The 18,119-nt window shown below is 45.5% G+C and overlaps 1 protein-coding gene across 14 annotated transcripts in view; it reads left to right on the forward strand.

Moving 5' to 3' along the window:
* Dst (dystonin) overlaps window positions 1-18,119 on the forward strand; it is a 311,344-nt gene that overhangs the window by 117,535 nt on the left and 175,690 nt on the right. For 6 of the 14 annotated variants that reach the window (XM_070017230.1, XM_070017235.1, XM_070017233.1 and 3 more), the window contains exons 6-9: window positions 8,462-8,551; window positions 9,477-9,575; window positions 10,941-11,018; window positions 12,724-12,816. In XM_070017230.1, coding sequence (XP_069873331.1) covers window positions 8,462-8,551; window positions 9,477-9,575; window positions 10,941-11,018; window positions 12,724-12,816 — 360 coding nt within the window. Of the gene's footprint in view, window positions 1-8,461; window positions 8,552-9,476; window positions 9,576-10,940; window positions 11,019-12,723; window positions 12,817-15,957; window positions 16,881-18,119 lie in introns of those variants that run through there. The other 8 variants (XM_070017234.1, XM_070017237.1, XM_070017244.1 and 5 more) reach the window with 3 other exon arrangements.

Here is an 18,119-nt window from a genome sequence, read left to right on the forward strand (position 1 = left end):
GGAGAATACTGCAGAATCCAGGGCCCAGTGTTCACTAGGCTTCACTGGGCAGTGGCTCTGCCACTTGGGCAATGCCCCTAGAGTAAACGTTCCATTCCTTAAAATTAAGTACATGTGCAGAGGAAGACAGAATGGATAATCCTTCCTGCTCGAAGTGTGCACACATTCCCAATGATCTGTCGAGTTAAGGAGATTTAATGCTGTCCTTTCTTCCATCACAACTTACGTTCCCAAATGTTTCAACTTCTATCCAAACTTAAAGTAGTCCAGTATAATTTTAAGGTTTCCTCCAGGTTATTAAATATAATTTCAAACTTCTTTGTTTTAACTTAAATTCTGACTAATACTTTTTTGCAGAATTTGAAAATTAATTTTCCAAAGTAGATTGGATCAAATACACACATACACAGACACACACACTTCATAGCAACAGCATTTCCAGAAATTCCAGTAGTGTGAGATGCCCTGGTGAATGTTGGGTTGGGGTTGGGAGGATGAAAAAGCTTTCCAGAGGCTACAGATTTAGGAAGGTAGCATATTCTGTTTGAGGAGATTTCTGGCACACATTAACACATTAAAGACTGAAGAACTCTGGGTGAAAGAAACACATTTAATACATTCCTTTCCCCCAAAGTCTATTATTCCAATTAAGACTAAATTCATTATACTTGTTTAAAATAATCACTTTAAACCTCTGCAGCAGGATTTGCCAAAGAGATGTTAATAGATACTCTTTGGCAAAATGCATCCAAGCTCTCCCCCCCCCCCCCCCCAGCCTGGTTTTGGTATGGTCTTTACATGAAAATAGTTACAGTTTTTTTTTTGTGTGTGTGTGTGAGTCATGGGGCTTGAACTCTGGGCCTGGGCGCTGTCCCTCAGCTCTTCAGCTCAAGGCTAGCACTCTACCACCTGAGCTACAGCGCCACTTCCGGTTTTCTAGTGGTTTATTGGAGATAGGAGTCTCACAGTCTTTCCTGCCCGGGCTGGCTTTGAACCGCGATTCTCAGATCTCAGCCTCCTGAGTAGCTAGGATTACAGGCGTGGGCCACTGGCGCCCGGCTAGTTACAGTTTTATACAATTGAAAACAAATCGCAAGAATATATTGTGATACATGAAAATTCGTAAAATAAGGTTGCATTGAACTTTTTCGTATGCTCATTCATTTTTGTATTAATATAGTAAATAGCACTCAAAGCCAAACATAGTACTAGTATCTTACAAAAAGAGTTTGTTGACCTCTGTCTTGTTCTCCTCTTTGTGGTGCTGGGTATGGAATCCAGGGTCTTACGCGGTCTGGACAAGCTCTACTGAACCACATCCCAGCCCCAGCCACTGGGTTGGGTTAAGATTTTACGTAATGGGGAAGGAGGAATGGCCTTCGAGCTTCCCCTGACTTTATGCATCAACCTTGCTTTCTTTTTCTGAATGGAAGACCAGCCACAGTTCTGTGGATGCGATTTTCTACCATAGCTGTTGTTCTGAATGAGTTTCCCTCCGAATGCAGATTGTAAACAGAAGTTTCAATATAGTGTTCACTGCATAGGCCGAGTTCGCCACAGGCAGATCTGGTCGTGAGCAGTGTATATACCTTGCTCTGTTATTTAGGAAATAAGATCACAGTGTCAGCGGCCTGGAAACCACACACGAGGGGCACTGTTTGGTCAAAGACATCGAGCTGCAGGGTGAAGGCAGCACAGGCTGCACGTGCTCAGCACCTGCGGGCGTCGGTAAAAATAGGCCTGGGGCTCCTCTCCTCTGACACTGGTCATAGGTCTTGTCCCAGATTACCTCAGTTTACCCAGAGGATGTAACCAGTTGTTCCTCGTTGTTTACTTGTGGGGATGTGAGAAGCTGAGCCCTTGTGTGGCAATATCGAGTGGTTAAGGAAACCCTTAAAACTGCCATGTGCTGCCGAGAGACAGCATTGTCTTCTGATGTTTGAGATTGTGAAGACCCTTTGAGCCGCTTGTGTGCCTACGCTCGGTGGTCAGGTGCACGGCTTGTCATGGCTGCCGTGGTAGCTGCTCACCAGCTAGCAGTGGTCTGAAAAGGACGCGTGAGAGGCACGAACCAGATATCCGCTGTGGCCAACGCGCTGCGCCTGCCCACCAGCAGATTCTGTGGCCTGCGGACCCCTTCCTCTGTGAGGACCTGGCTTCCTGCAAGCCCGGAGCCTAGCTCAAGCCTCACCCCATGGCGAGAGGCTGGCAGGATGCCAGCCCTCCTCGACGTCATCCACAAAGTGCATGAAATCCCTGTGTGAGGGCTTGGTGGTTCTTTGACTGTGTGTGTTTCTACAGACCGTGAGGCTGTAGCTATTTTTTTCCTATGAACAAGTTTATGGTGATAAGCATTTTCAATGGTGTGAGAAGAGAGAAAACAGTTACTTAGGGCAAGTACCCTTGTAACCCTTGCACTGCAGTGTGGAAGGCCAGGCACGGGGGGCTGGTGTGTTGCTCATTCCATAAGGGCGGACAGAGATCTCCCAAGAGGTGAAGCCGCTCAGTAGTCAGGGTAGTGGCCATGGCCAGCCCGTTAGCCAGTGTTGTCCTGCGGTGGAGACCGGATCTGTCCCCTCCCTGAGCTCTCCTCACTCAGCAGCTGCTCAGGGTCCTCCAATGGCCCTCTGCCTGGCCCCCTCCGCCCTCACTCAGGATTTCTCCCCCACAAGGCCCTCCTGGTGCCAGCCCTGATTAAGGGTTCTTTGAAACTTGGGAGAGGTAGGTGTGAAGAGGAAGGGCAGCTAGTAAAGTGACCTTGAATAAAATGAGCTTGCTGAAGAGGCGGAGACTTGGGTGTCCAGCAGGGAGGAAACACACTCACCCGAATCTTCCTTTCACTTCCTACTATTTGAGACTGATTAAGGAAATTTTTTCTGAGTAGTCACTAAATGAGAATCTGTTTTGTTTGTTTTTTTTGGTCGGTCATGGGGCCTGAACTCTGGGCCTGGGCGCTGTCCCTCAGCTCTTCAGCTCAAGGCTAGCACTCTACCACTTGAGCTACAGCGCCACTTCTGGTTTTCTGGTGGTTTATTGGAGATAGGAGTCTCATGGTCTCTCCTGCCCGGGCTGGCTTTGAACCGTGATCCTCAGATCTCAGCCTCCTGAGTAGCTAGGATTATAGGCGTGAGCCACCAGCGCCCGGCTTAAATGAGAATCTGTTGAAGAAACACACATTTAAAAAAAGTTGAAAAGCTTGGTTATGAGCATAAAAATACCATATTCTAATACAAAATACTTTTGTATGCTTTATGTGGTAAACTGTTCACAATTCTGTTTTAAAGCTTTTTTCAGTAAGAACTGGAATTTGAAAACTCAGTGGAATCTCTTTAAGGTGTTGCTATTATAGGCGTAATTGTGATGCTTTAGCTATAAATGACCTGTATCAAACACTTTAATGTCTTAAAGCTAATATTCTAACATCTGTTTGCATTTTCACATGACATTGTAAACTGGTGAAACTTACCTATTATAACAGCATCTAGACTGGTCTTTTGTCCTCTTAAGTTGCTGCAGTTACAAATGTTCTTTAGTATCATTTTTTTTTTTTGTTGAGTGGCTTTTCAATTATAGTTATTATGACTGGAACACACACCCCCTTCAATGTCCAAATTGTGAGTCAGAAGAATGGGCAAGCACTGAGCAGAGGATGCCAGTCCTGGCACCTTCTCAGTTCTTCGGAATAAAACTGCAGTGATAGCGCTTGCCGTGGATTTGTCATGATAAACGGCTTAAAGAAAGATTTCTAAAAGGATGCACTGGGAAAGCAGTTGAAAAGCTCTTAAAGTGAAGATCTGTATCTTTCTTACAGATATGGCACTTCAGTGCACTTCAGTCTAACCTAAGACCCTGCTTCTTATACAGTGAGGTCCTTCCTCCTTCTCCCCTTCCCACCTTCCTCCTTCCCTCCTTTCCTCCTTCCCTCCTTCTCTCCTTCCCTCCTTTCCTCCTTTCCTCCTTCCCTCCTTCTCTCCTTCTCTCCTTCCCACCTTTCTACCTTCCTCATGCCCTCCTTTCCTCATTCCCTCCTTCCTGCCTTCCCACCTTCCCCCTTCCCTCTTTCTCGCCTTCCCTCCTTCCTGACTTCTCTCCTTCCCGCCTTCCCACCTTCCCCCTTCTCTCCTTCCCTCCTTGCTTGCTTGCTTGCTAGTCAGTGGACAGACGCCAGAAAAGTGTGAGGAATGGATTTGCTTCTGGCTTTTCTCCCCCCGGGCCAGGACCTGAACATCTGGCTAGAGGGAACTCTTTTTAGAGTAGACTTTTGTCTGTTTTCCTGTTTAGAGGAGGAAAGGCTAGAAGGAAGATGGAATTCAACTGATCCAGAGCCAGACTGAAATAAAAAAAATACATCTTATTACCTTATTTATGTAACTGTAACACCTCTGTCCAGCACATTGACATTAATAAAAATGTTCTGATTAAGGGTTAGAATAGATAAAATAAATTTTTAAAAATGGAAATAGCTTCTTAAAACCTTAACACTTACGTGAACTCCCTGTATCGCCCCCTTGTGGTGACACTGGAAGAGACATTTATGAAGCAAACACTGCCTGGTGCTGATGTTTTAATTTTCTCATGTTTTATCCTGTATACTTGAAGGTGTGTGACAGATAACTTTATTTTATATTTAAAGGAACTGTAAAGCAGATCAGTTATGTATGGTCTTGTGGCCATCATTTTCTCATCTAAATAAGGATATTTTCTAATACCAGTTTGAAATTTATAATAATTTAGGTAAAAATCCATGTTGTGCTTTCACAACTGCAGAAGAAATAGCACTGAAATTTGTAGTAAGTGAAATTGTCTAGATGGTGTTCTAATAGAATACATTATTTTCAAGCATATCTTTAAAAAACATCAATTTACTCATCAATAACATGGTAAAATAATTGTTACTCTATTTTCTTGAAGTCTTTTAAGGATCTGTCATAGAGAATACAATGGACTATTTTTCATGTTTGCCCATGAACTACAAAAACTGAATCAAAACCATTTGACGTTGTAGTTTCACTAAAGCAAGCTGTGCTCCTTCTTGTCCTTCCATTAGTAGCAGAAGGCAGTGAGGCCATCTCCCGTGGGACAAGCCGTCTTTGATTATTTATGGTCTTTCCTGAAGACAGCGATCTTTGTTCTGAATATTGTGACTTCAACCAGGCCTGTCGGGCCTTTGTGTGGCTTATGCTACGCTTCTCTTTTTATCTAAGGATCCTCGTTCCTTTTTCCAGAGGAGCCCTCTGTGGGCCTGTGGCTTTACTAGTGGTTTGGGCTGGCTCGAGCTAGTATACTGTTCAGTGTTGGGGAGTGTTCCTCCCTCTCCCTGGTTCTTAGCTGGATGCCCAAAATGAGGAATGAACAAGAGAAACCACGGGAGATGCCCGGGAGTGGCTTCAGAAGAGGTGGCTTTTATTCCAGCAGACAGGTCCTCTTTTTAGACAAGTGATAGGACAAAGGACAAGGACTGAGTCTCTGGGCTGGCCTTGTGGGAGGGAAATAAAACAGACTGGTGAGAGGGATGTGTCCCTGGAGATTGCGCTAGCCCACCGCCAGGCCAATGGGGGTTCGAAGCTGTCCTCAGCGTTCTCCTGTGCATGGGTACGGGCTCCCCTTTGATGTCTGCTGACCCGTGTCTGCAGATGGAGGCCTTCCTGCAGCCCTTCTCCCTCATCGTCATCCCTGTGGCTCCTCCCACCAGACCGCAGGCCCCAGAGGCTGGGTTCCTGCCTGTGTGTGTGCCTGCCACAGGTGCTAGTGAATGCCAGCCACACTTACAGACAGGAGGCAGAATTCCTGTGGCATTTGTCTAATGGTGAGCCACGGCAAAGTCAGACTGTTGACAAGGCGGCTGGGCAGTCAATAAGCTCCAAAGATGACTGACTTCTTCTCCAAGGACAGACGTGTCTAGCCCAGATAAAAGTGAGTGGAGAAGTTCACAGATGGAATTTCTGGACAAGTAGATTTTTTCCAGCAGCAGTCTGTCAGGGCAGTAGAGATCTTGTGTGTGACCCTGTTGCACTGCCTGTGGTCACCAGTGCTGGCCGTGTTCAGGCTTTGGCTTCCTTTCTCCCAGAGATGATTTTCTTGTGCCTGTGTTTCTGTCCACACAGGACAGCGCCCCCGGGGTGGCCTGTGGGAGCAGCACGGTGCGCACACCCTAGGAAGCACTGCAGAGCTGGGGGAGAACGTGTGTGACATCCAGAAAACCGCATGCCTCTCCTTACGTAACTCAGGTTACGTAACCCGACCCTGGGTGCCCTGCGCTGCCTGTGTCTGCTCATCACCTCTGGGGCTCTATTTATTCAGACAGGTTTTCGTCCCACAGGGAGACAGTTTCCAAAAAGAGAAGAAAGAATGTTTTATTGAAAACAGGAGGCAGAAGGCTAAGGGTGTGTGCAGGCAGTGCAGTCATCTGTGAAGGAAGTTTCCAGGCCCAGTGCCTGTGACTCAGACTTTGGACAGAATGAAATTGCTAAGTTCTGGATAGGCTTAGCTAGGATTTCACTTCCTGTTCTCCAGAATTGCTTCCCAGATCAAACCCAACTTTCCCCCTCCTTGTTATGTTGGTTTTTCAGTTTTCTCCCAGTACTGTCTTGCACTGCACCTGTGAGGAAAATGAGCCCATGGGTGCAGGTGCTCAGAGCCCGTGTGGATTTCTTGTTGCTAATAGTGGGGATGCGTGCTCTCTTGAGAACAGAAAACGTGAAGATAACAGCATCATGCGTTCGTTTGTGTTGCAGTGCTTTAGGTCCAACCCAGACCCCATACGCGAGACGCCAGCGCTTTCCCCAGCCCCCGCCTGTCCTCGTGGCCTCCACGGGAGGAGGGGATTCCACACACATTGTTTCTGTGGGTCTCCAGAGCCTCACTGGGACAGAGAGGCAGTGCTTCATGGTGCCAGCACTCTGGATGAAGTGCTGCAGAAATCAGATTGGCGTATTTCTGTGTTTCCCTCCTTCAGATCTAAAGAAGTAAAGTCACAGGCCTTGAAAGTGGCTTCATCTTACACATTTTCTTTTAAAGTTGACAGGTCTAGCTCTGGGGCAGTACTGGACTTGAACTCAGGGCCTGGCACTTGCTGGGCAGGCACTCTACCAATTGAGCCATGCCCCCAGCTTTTTTGCTTTGACTGTTTTTGAGAAAGGGTCTCAGTGTCTGCTGAGCCGGCTTGTTGCATGGTCCTCCTATTTTTGCTTTCCAAGTAGCTGGGATGGCATTGTGTGCACCACCATACCAGCTTTGTACATTCTGCCCAGGCTGGCCTTGAATCATGATCCTCCAGATCTCAGCCTCTTGAGTAGTTACGATTACACATGTGAGCCACTTGCCAGGCTTAACCTTGTTTTTAAGTAGGCCGTGGCCTTATATATAATTCAACCTCATGCCTTATAATCAGGCTGGATGAAAGGTTACAGAGCTTTGATAACCAAGTACAGAAGATAAGCAGAAGTTATTTCACTAGAGCTTGTTATAAGCCTCTGTGTGTGTGTACATGCATGCACACACATGGAGCAGCTGCATTCTTGAAAGAGCCTTGAAGATTGGTTCATCTCCTAAATATAATTGACAACTTGAGAGGATTGTCATTTAACTTAATTTACCTTGGGATACCAAGATAAATGGACAGATAATACCTTTTTAATGCATTTAGGGTGTGTATAGATTTTCTAAGGAAGGACTGCTGCCTAAACACGCCCCTGCTCCGGGATCAGCTCAAGGCTATGCGCTTGCTAAGCATAAGCAGCACTCCACCACTTGACCTGCACCCTAGCCATTTTCTGCTTTAGTTTTTACTCAGGGCTGGTCTTGGACCACATCCTCCAGGGAATCTGGGATTAAGGGTGTGCACCACCATGCCCAGATTATTCATGGAGTTTTCAGAAGTGAAGTGTGAGCCCGTGTGCCCTCCATCCGTGGCCAGGGCTCCTCGGGGAGCTGGAACCAGGAGCCCAGCCCTGGGCCCAGGCAGCCCTGGTACCGAATCAGGAACCATGGGTTGAAGAGTTGTAGCCTCCTGTAGCAGTCCATTCTTTGCTTCTTTTTTTTTTTTTTTGGTCGGTTGTGGGGCCTGAACTCTGGGCCTGGGCACTATCCCTCAGCTCTTGAGCTCAAGGTGAGTGCTCTACCACTTAAGCCACAGTGTCACTTCCCGCTTTTTCTGCTTATGTGGTGCTGAGGAATCGAACCCAGGGCCTTATGCATGCCAGGCAAGCGCTCTACCACTGAGCACCTTCCCAGCCCCAGCAGTCCATTCTTACTCTATTGTGTTCAAGGTTTAACAATCATAATCACCATGATTTACTAATCTGAACTTCCTCTTTTGGCTTTTAAATTTAAATTTTACTTAGAGAGTAAAAACAAAAAACGAACAAGAGCCATATAAAAAATATGGCTCCTGGTTCCCCTCTTACTGGAGACAGTGAAGGACTCCTAGTTCTAGAACCAGATTCTGTGCTTTGTCTCACAGGTTCGCAAACACGTGAATGACCTCTATGAAGACCTGAGGGATGGACACAGCTTGATCTCCCTCCTAGAGGTTCTTTCTGGGGACACCTTGGTAAGTTGTTTCTTAACTTACTTGGCTGACCATGGATGACCATATGTGACCACGGGTGAACGAACATGTAATCCTTTCCACACATGATTGTGGGTGAACATGCAGTCCTTTCTACACTTAACCACGGATGAACATGTAATCCTTCCCACATGTGACCACAGATGAACATGTAATCCTTCCCACATGTGACCATGGATGAACCTATACTTCCACATGTGGCCGAGGCTGAACATGAAATCCTTTCTACATGAACGCGCATGCAGTCCTTTCCATGCCTGACCACAGATGAGCATGCATTTTTTTCCACACATGACCATGGACAAGCATGAAGTTTTTTCAACACATGACCAAGGTTAAACATGCAATCCCTTTCACATGGAACTGTGGATGAACATCCAGTCTTTTCTATTCATGACCACGGATGAGCATGCAATCTATTCCATATGTGACCATGGATGAACATGCAATCCTTTCTACACATGGCCAAGGTGTTTTCAACACAGGCTCTTCAGATGTTTGCAGCATTCATCTCCCTAGATGGGAATAAAAAATGTTTTGGTTAGATGTGAATAAGCCCCCTAAGATTCCAATGCAGTGGTATGAAATTGGAGCACTTTGAATATTCTGCTTATATAATACATTCTGTAATTAAAACAGTGCTTTTGCTCTTGCTTCCTTTTTACCTTTGAGGTTTTTTATTTGCATTAGAGAAGTTGGGTGCGTAATGTAACCACATGTTAGAAGACTCGCAGATAGCAAGGAGATAAACACTGCTTTCTGGAAGGTGTTCTAACCCGTCCCTCAGGTGTCTTCCCCTCCTTCTCAGCTTCCTGTCCCCTCATTACCTTCTGTTCATGCTCTTCTTTTCATTTCTGGTCTGTCTTGTGTCTTTGCTGTCCTCTCTTCTGTCTGTTATGTTCATTAGCCGAGGGAGCGAGATTTTTTGAAGACCTTACGATTGGTGAGTGCGCCAGAAGCATGCGAGTATGAGCAGCATGAGGCTGTGGAGGATGAGGATAAGGGGGTAGGTGTCGCCCCGTAACTCGACTAACCTAGTGTCCAGCGTGTGGTGGGTTAGCTTGGTGGAGAAAGCATCGTGGGCTCGGGCTCCCCTTGAGAAAAGAATAGCAGACCCACCACACTGTGCGCGGAAGTGATGGCTTGCCGTACCTCCTCCATGCCATGCCTGTGGGAATCGCGCAGAACTGCTTCAGCCCCATCCCGGCATTTTGGCTGAGGAGTTTGCTATGTGTCACAGATAAACATGAATACAGGCAGTGTGCTAGCTGTGCACATTCAGTCCACTTCTGGAATTAGTATTCCGAACATGGCAGCACTTTATTGCTTTTCTTGTAGGAACTTATGGAGATGGGAGGTTTCTGCTTTAAATCTATCCATTGGCAGCAGGCATTATTTAGAAGGAAAGAAGATTCTAAGATCTGGTACTCCAAAGAGCTGGTTAATTTTACCCTCATCAAGGCCAGGACTGACAGCTGGCCTGCACTGTGATGGCCGAGCCTCCTGGTCATTGGCCCTAGGGGTCCACTCGTCCTGTTTTTTGGCCACTGTGCTTCTTTTGGATCAAAGAGGGTGAATTTACAAATGTTACTGCGATTCCTCCCGTCTGAGGCATTTGGCCTTCTGCTCAGATACCTCTAGCGCTCTCGCACCCTCTTCAGATTCAAGCAGTGACGCTGACCCTTTTCTTTTTGTGGCAAGTTTCAGCACCATTTGTTGTGTTTTTGTTAAGCGTTGCTCAGCTCTGTTCCTTGTGTTTTCCTTCAGCTGACTTGTGCCAGCTGTTAAGGGAAATACCCATGGCCTGTCACATTCCATCCCATCCCGTGCAAGGGAAGCCAGAGTGAAGTCCGCTCTGCCTATTGCAGAGTCTGGTTTCGACAGAAGGCTAAAATAAAGGGCACTGTACAGTGGGGCCAGCCCCCTCCCCCTCTGTGATCAGCGGGCTAGCTCCCCTCCCTCCTCTGTCACGGCTGAGTAAAACCATCTTTCTCTTTGGTAAATTTTTTTTTTTTTACACTAACCGCATGCTACTTTACCTCATTTTCATTAACATTCCACGTATTTGATTATAAAGCCCTCTTGCTAATAGTGTTAAGTGGGGAAGATAGTTACTTTTGTGCATCTGTAATTAAATACCTACAGGCAGGAATTGCTCTTAGTGAATATCAAAAGTCTGTTTGTTCTTTAGTTTCCTTTGGAAATATTTGGAATGAAGTATATGTTTAAATCATATTGAACAAAATCTCAGATAGTTTAAATTCAGTCACAAATGACAAATTGTGATCAATACATTTTAATACATTTAAATTAGCAGAGTTCAGTGGTGTTGCACACTAAATTTTCTTACCTACTTTTTGTCTATTCTTAGCCCAGGGAGAAAGGTCGAATGCGCTTTCACAGACTACAGAATGTACAAATTGCACTGGACTATTTGAAAAGACGCCAGGTATGATGTATTTTAAATTCTAATCATATAAACATAGATTAAGTAAATCTAAATAGAAACATGCAAGGGAAAGAAAGCATTAAGTTAGGCTCTGAGCATAATAATTAAGCTGTACTTTGGTGAAGAAAATATTTTAAAACCATGTTCAGACATATGTCCCCAAGAAAAGGAAGTGACTAGATGAAGCCTGGAGGAGTTGAGAGAAGAACGTGCGTTTGCCTAGGCCGCCAAAGGTGTTGAGTAGCGATGAAAGATCTCGATGCCAAGAACGTTTTCTTTGGTCATTTTGGGTGGTTAAAATGAAAACATCTCATTTAGCAGTCCCCAGCTAGCTTGAGCTTTGGAAACAGTCATGGGTGCAACCCGGCTTTCTGGAATTTGGTATCAGAGGACTGTCAGACAAAGTATTGGTAATTTTTAAGCTAAATCAGAAAAAGAAATGCAGGAGATTTGAAAGTTAATGAAAGCAAGAGATGGCCATCTTTTTTTTTTTTAAGGCCAGGTCTTGATCCTCCTGCCTCGGCCTCCCCAGGGCTGCAGTCTGGGTGTGGTGGCATACACTTCACAAAGGTTTTTCTTTTCAGTGGAGTAAGAACTAAGAAAGGAAAGGGGGTGAGGGAATGCTAGATTTTATTATCCCTTCTTTAGTTTATTATGCACATATAAATGCTTTTAGTTACTTAACAGGAACTTAAATACCCTAGGTGTTAAAGGGTTTGCCTTCTGCTCCATCTTAGTGGAAGGTTCCAGAAAAAATGGGTGTGTGTGTGTGTGTGTGTGTGTGTGTGTGTGTGTGTGTGTGTGTGTGTGTGTATAAAAAAATATAGCATATATATACAGTGTATATATAATATATACATACATATATTTATATATACCTCACATATTATTTCCTTGTATAAAATGTTTTTGGTAGATTTTCTCTAGGAAATAAAGTGTTAAGTATCAGGCTATGTAGTTTTGGGTATTTAATTCATAATCTTCTTGTAGGAGGTAAACATTAGAGATCACTATTGCATTTATTAACCTGAAAAATTAGTTTGACAGTTGATAAGCTTTATACTTGGATCTTACTACTATTTTTTTGGCCCGGGGCTTGAACTCAGAGCCTAGAGCTTTGTTGTTTAGCACTCTAGTACTTAGATATCTCATGCCAGGGCTGACTTCAAACTGTGATCTTTAGACTTCAGCCTCCTAAGTAGCGAGGAGTACAGGAGTGAGCCACCAGAGCCTAGCTTTTTAAAAATATATAACCTTCAGGATGCACCCATTGAGAAACAGTGCTGTGGTTTTAAAATCCTTTGTGATGGAAAAATGAATTGTTAAAATGATTTTCAAATTTAATTGTACCTTTCTTTCCTTTTTTTTTTTTTGCTGGTCCTAGGGCTCAAACTCAAAGGTAGGGCTCTACCACCTGAGCCCCAGCACCACTTCTGGCTTCTTCTGTGATTAATTGAAGAGTCTCACTGACTTTTCTGCCCAGGCTGGCTTTGACTGTGATCCCAGATCACAGCCTCCTGAGTAGCTTGGATGACAGGCGTGAGCTACCATCACCTGGCTTAATTTTTAAACTTTTATTTGTTAGTCAAGGGTCAGATTAGGGTGAAGATTGCTGCATGGTTTGTGTTATCAAGAATTGCTTCTGCAGGTAGATGTAGCCTGAGCTGGTTTGATGGACACTGTCCTCTCTCCCCATGTGGCACAGGTGAAGTTGGTGAACATCAGGAACGATGACATCACAGATGGTAACCCCAAACTGACACTCGGGTTGATATGGACAATAATTTTGCACTTTCAGGTAAGAGCCAGTTTTCTTAGTCATCATCTTTTAGAACTCAAGGATAATTTTCAGTTCATATGAAGGCTTGTTATTTCCTCCAAATGAAAGATAAGTTTTGCCAGGCACTGGTGGCTCACGCCTGCAATCCTAGTTATTTAGAGGACTGAGATCTGAAGATTGTGGTTCTAAGCCAGCTTGGGCAAAAAGTCCCTGTGAGACTCTTATCTTCAATTAACCATTCAAAACCCAGAAGTAGAATGGTGGCTAACAATGGTACTGCTATCCTTGAACAAAAGAGCTCAGGGACAGCACCCAGGCCCTAAGTTCAAGCCCCAAGATCTACCAAAAAAAAAAAAAGGTAAGTTTCATGCTGATTTCCTTCGATAGCACATTTGATTGTTCTTTCAAGTGACATGCTGATTGTGGCCATGACATCCTCCTCCTTCCTATCCTCCATGAACTAAGATTTGGCTTTAAGGTCCACCCTTGTACTCCAAGTGTTAGACAATAAAAGATTTTTTTTTCTTGAATATGAGCTCTTATATTTGGTTCTTTGGACAGTAGAGATGTGAAGATTTATGGCCAGGTCATTAATTTAGAATAATTTTATCCATGTTGTAAAGCTCTATGTCTTTTGTTGTCACTAGATGGCAGTAGAATTATACTAAGGAGGTCTGAATTCAGAGTCCTGGCCTAACAGCTGTGGCTCATGCCTTAAGTGTAGCAACTCAGGAGGCTGAGATTTCAAAGATTGAAGCCAACTTGGTCAGGAAAGCCTGTGAGACTCATCTCCAATTAACTACCAGAAAGCTGGAAGTGGCTTAAGTCTTGAGAAAAAAAAAGAAAACAAAAAGATCAGGGATAGTGCCCAGGCCCTAGGACTGACACAAAAAAAGAAAAAGTACTGTATGGGTGTGTATCTATCTGTCTAGCGTTGAGGGACTTAGCACAGTTTTATATTATGGATAATTCTCTAATGAAGTTGTGCTGAATGATTGGCTTTGATTTAGTTTTTGTGATCTCACATTTCGAAAACACATTTGCCTTTGATTTAAGGTGACTCTTAGCTTTGGAACTTGCTCATGCCAAGTTCGATGTGCGTTTGTGTGCCTGGCATGCAGTAGATACACAGCACACTGCAGGTGCATGGAACACAGTAGGCTGCGGCACACCTTTCTAAGTGACTGTGGCACTGGAGAAGAAGATGGCTGTGTGGGAGCTCCCGAGGGGGCTGGTATAGGGCAGGAGCTGGTGAGGCCGGCTGGGTGTGCATTCCTGGTGTCCGATGGGACGCCCGGCGGGGCAGGAGAACCACAGAGGCATTAGGAGATGGGAGATGCTGGACTCATTCTTGGCTCTTTTGCTGCTGGCTGTGATGATACAGGGTCAGTTCAGTTCCAAATGCTCAGAGCTTGGGGAAAAATGTGCTCTAGGAAATAGCAGCTCCCAAGCCTATATGAGATAGCTGGAAAGGCCAAAGCCTATCAGTATGGAGATGAGCTGAGAGGCTGAATCGTGGTCTCGACGGGGGTGGAAGATTGCATCTAGGAGATGACAGCCATTTTGGAAGACCAATTTATTCATTAAAAAATACCTATTGTGAGCATCACAAATTGAGCTTGTCAGCCAGCATTCTGAAGGTGTGCATTACCCACAATGCCCTGCATCCTGTGAAACATAACTTCCTGTCAGGAGTCCTCATCAAGTGTTAGGAATGTGTTGGTGATGTAAATAAATGTAAATAAAAAGGGAACTTCGTGGTGATGGGTATGGGAGAGGCTAGAAAGGGAGTAGACAATACCGAGGATGTGTATTAATTTTAAATACTTGCACACAAATGTTAAAGATGGGCTTTGTGAGTCAGATGCCACCTACCAGAACATACCCACGTTGGGCTATTTCTGTGAAAAGGTGCCCTGTATGTGCTCTAAAAATGTCCAGTGCTGGGCTTGGCAGGGGCAGAGGAGAGGGTGGAGCTGTCATGCGGGGGCCTCTTCCACGTATGGGGCAAATACCAGTCATCAGGCCTTCCAGCACCCTGCAGTACCTTCTATCACCTCTGAAGTCATGAGAACGTGAGACAAACTCAAGGCCTTTTTTTTTTTTTTTTTTTTTTTGCCAGTTGTCATCTAGAATATTGAAGTTTTGCCCAGGAAAATGTTAAATTTACTTTTCACACGATAAAGGAAATCTTTAAGAAAAAGGGTCTGTTACTAACACCCTTCAACACCATCAGTAACTTGACTGTTTAATTGAGCATTTACTCAGCAAGGTTATAAGTCCCATCTTCGGATTAGTCTAGAGAACACCAGAAAAGGAAAGGCTCAGGTCCTCTTTTTGTTGCTCGGTGGTGGTGGCCTGCTTGTATGCCATTCTGATTGCCTTTGTGCCTTATCTGTGATTCAGTGCTGGAAATGCACTGCAGATAACCCAGCCCCATCGTGATGTTAACTTTTCCAGCAAGACTTTGCTAAATGGCATAAATGTTTAACTAGAGTCCTGGTCTGTGGGTCACACCTGGAGCTGGCCTGCTTAACTCACATAGAAGAATGTGCAGGTGTTTCTGTGGCCAAGTATCTAATACTCCACATCATAACACTTTACTCGTTGCTCGTATGACATCTCTAGTGATCAGAGAGGGCTGTGTTTTTGAAATGTGTGTTACTTGAAAAGTATTCCAGACTACTATAAAAGATTGATTTTAGAGGCAGATTGAATAAAGAATTGTAGACATTCACGTTTCTCCTTCAACTAATTATTGACTCATATTTTATGCTGTGGTTTGGAGTAAGAGCCAGTAGTTTTGAGGTTGTCAAGCTTTTTGTTTGTGTGTGTGTGTGCTAGTCCCAACACTAGACTCATAAGAAAAACAATTGCGTGCTATAAGGTGACATGCTCTCTAATATCAATTCCCAAGAGCTCTCGGCTGAGTCCTTCCGCCTGGAGTTTGCTTTCTGTTTGCTCTCAGCTGTGAGCAGCCAGCAGCAGTTTCAAAGGTTAACACACACTTGGGTGCTGTGTCTGTGAGCGTTAGTGAGCTCACACAGTAAACCCCAGGTCAGAGCTGTGACTTGACAGTGAGCACTGTTTGTCTACGAGGATTGGTGGCCAGAAATAAGCCTTGGCGCCTAATGAGACACAGGGACGTCTGGGCCGGCTGCCAGGGCATTTCTTGCGTGCGCTTTCTCATAAGCAACATGGCCTTGGGCTGAAGAGGATGGTCACAGAGTCAGCGAGGAGTCCGGAGTCGGAGTGGAGGGCTGGGCTGGCTCGCAGAGGTCTGCAGCAGCCCTGGGGTTGGAATGTGTGCCTTTGCTGAGCTCTGACTGTCTCCCGGTCCAATGGGGAGTATCTGCGGCTGTGTCAGGGCTGAGAAGGAAGAGCGCTGCCCGGACCCGGCCAGGGCCCCCTGGGGCCTGGCAGAGTGCTCCCCAGGAAGAAAATACTTCAGAAGGAGACAGATCCAGGGCAGTGTAGGCAGCCGGAAATTGGTGGAGCAAAACAGTGAAGATGCAGGCAGGAAGGTGAGTGGCTTCCAGTGCTCAGGAGGACAGCCAGTACCAGCCCAGCAGTCCGGACAATGGCTGCAGCAGGACCCCACTGCACCCTGCCCCACCCAGGACCACAGTGCCTGCACAGAAGACACCAGAGAGGAGACACAGGTCGTAGCTGACAATACCACTTCTGACCAAGTAAGCGCCTCCCCTGCTGGAGACAGTGCCACGGGGGCAGAAGCCAGCACACCGGACGGAAAGAGGTCAGACAGCACCCCCGACCCCACGGAGAGCTCTCCTGCGGCTGGTGCCAGTACAGAAGTCACATTCCAGCCAGAGGCTGGCCTTTTCTCTCTGCACAAGGCAGCCGGCCTCACTTGCGCCCACGATGGCATGGAGAGGTGGCCTGAGCGCTGGGGGGTTGCAGAAAAGCCATCAGAAAGTGGCAGCAGTGCTCCACAAAGGCAGGCCATGGACAGCTTGTGCCCTCCTTCCGCCTCCCACGGCCACGCCCTTGGTGACACCGTGTCCCCTGTCTCCAAGGAAGCCCTTGCAGACAAGGCTGGTGCCACGGAGTCTCCGTTTAAGGTAAAGAAGTGTCTGTGCGCGTGCACAGATCTGCCCTTTGCAATGTCTCCTGTGTCAGTGTCTTCATACTCCTTTATTTATGTGAGAGTCATAGGGCTTGGGGTGCATCTTATTCACAATCTTAGGATTTTATCTTTTGTGTTATCGACATCCTTTATTTACTTTTTGGTTTCAAACACTATATAGTTTCATGGTTGGATCACTTAGAAAAGCACTGGTTTAAAGGAATCCATGTCGACTGTGTGATAGAATAGTCAGTGGACACCTGGCCTAGTGGTCTGTAGCGGTCATGACAACAGAATATTTTGCTTCAGAGAGGATGGAAGAGATGACATGAATGTTCCCAACACAGACATGATCAGTGTTGGAGGGGTGGGTGTACCAGTGCCCCTGACCTGATCACTAAAATTGTATACTCTATGAAAATGTAACACTGCACCTATGATTGCACACAGCATGGTGTGTAAATTACAGCACAGAAGCAAAAAGAAAACAGCCTGGATTTGTTCCACTGTTGGATGTGTGGAATATAGTACTGACTTGCTTGCTTGTCAGTCTGGAAGGACAAGTTCTTGTTCTCTTTCATTCTCTCTCTCTCTCTCTCTCTCTCTCTCTCTCTCTCTCTCTCTCTCTCTCTCTCTCTCTCTCTCTCTCTCCCCCCCCCCACCTTCCTCACCCTAGCACTGGGGTTTGAAATCAGGGCTTCATGTCCATTTGCTTGCTTATTTGGCTGATGGCTCTACTACTTAAGCCACATCTCCAGCCTGGCTTATTGCTAGTTATTTTGTAGATGGAGTCTTGGGGACTGGTTTTTGCCTGGATTGGCTTTGAACTGTGATCTGGATCTCAGCCTCCTGAGTAGCTAGAATTATGGCATAAGCCACCAGTACATGGCTTCTCTCAGTTTTTATGTACAAAAATTGTTTTCAATTCTGTATGTGTGTTGGGGGGAAGAGGCACAGATAAGATGGCCCAGATTCTTTCCTGAGTTACGTGTTTATCCCTTGGCCTCAGTTTGGAATCAAAAATCTTTTAAGAGGTGTATGGTAGGAATTTGAATATGATAGAGACTCCCAGAAAGTTGAGATCTTTATTCCTGATCTTTAACTTTAAGATGAATTTCTTACCTGGGGCTCTCATTTTTGACATGCAGTTGGACCTTTATTCTCTCCTGTTGGAAGTATGTAATCCAAATGACTTCTGCTCTGGCAAGTTGGAGGTTGATGGCTTGTTCTTTGA

Source organism: Dipodomys merriami, unplaced genomic scaffold (assembly GCF_024711535.1).
Source record: "Dipodomys merriami isolate MVZ:Mamm:240054 unplaced genomic scaffold, mDipMer1.0.p SCAF_122, whole genome shotgun sequence".
Lineage (NCBI taxonomy): Eukaryota > Metazoa > Chordata > Mammalia > Rodentia > Heteromyidae > Dipodomys > Dipodomys merriami.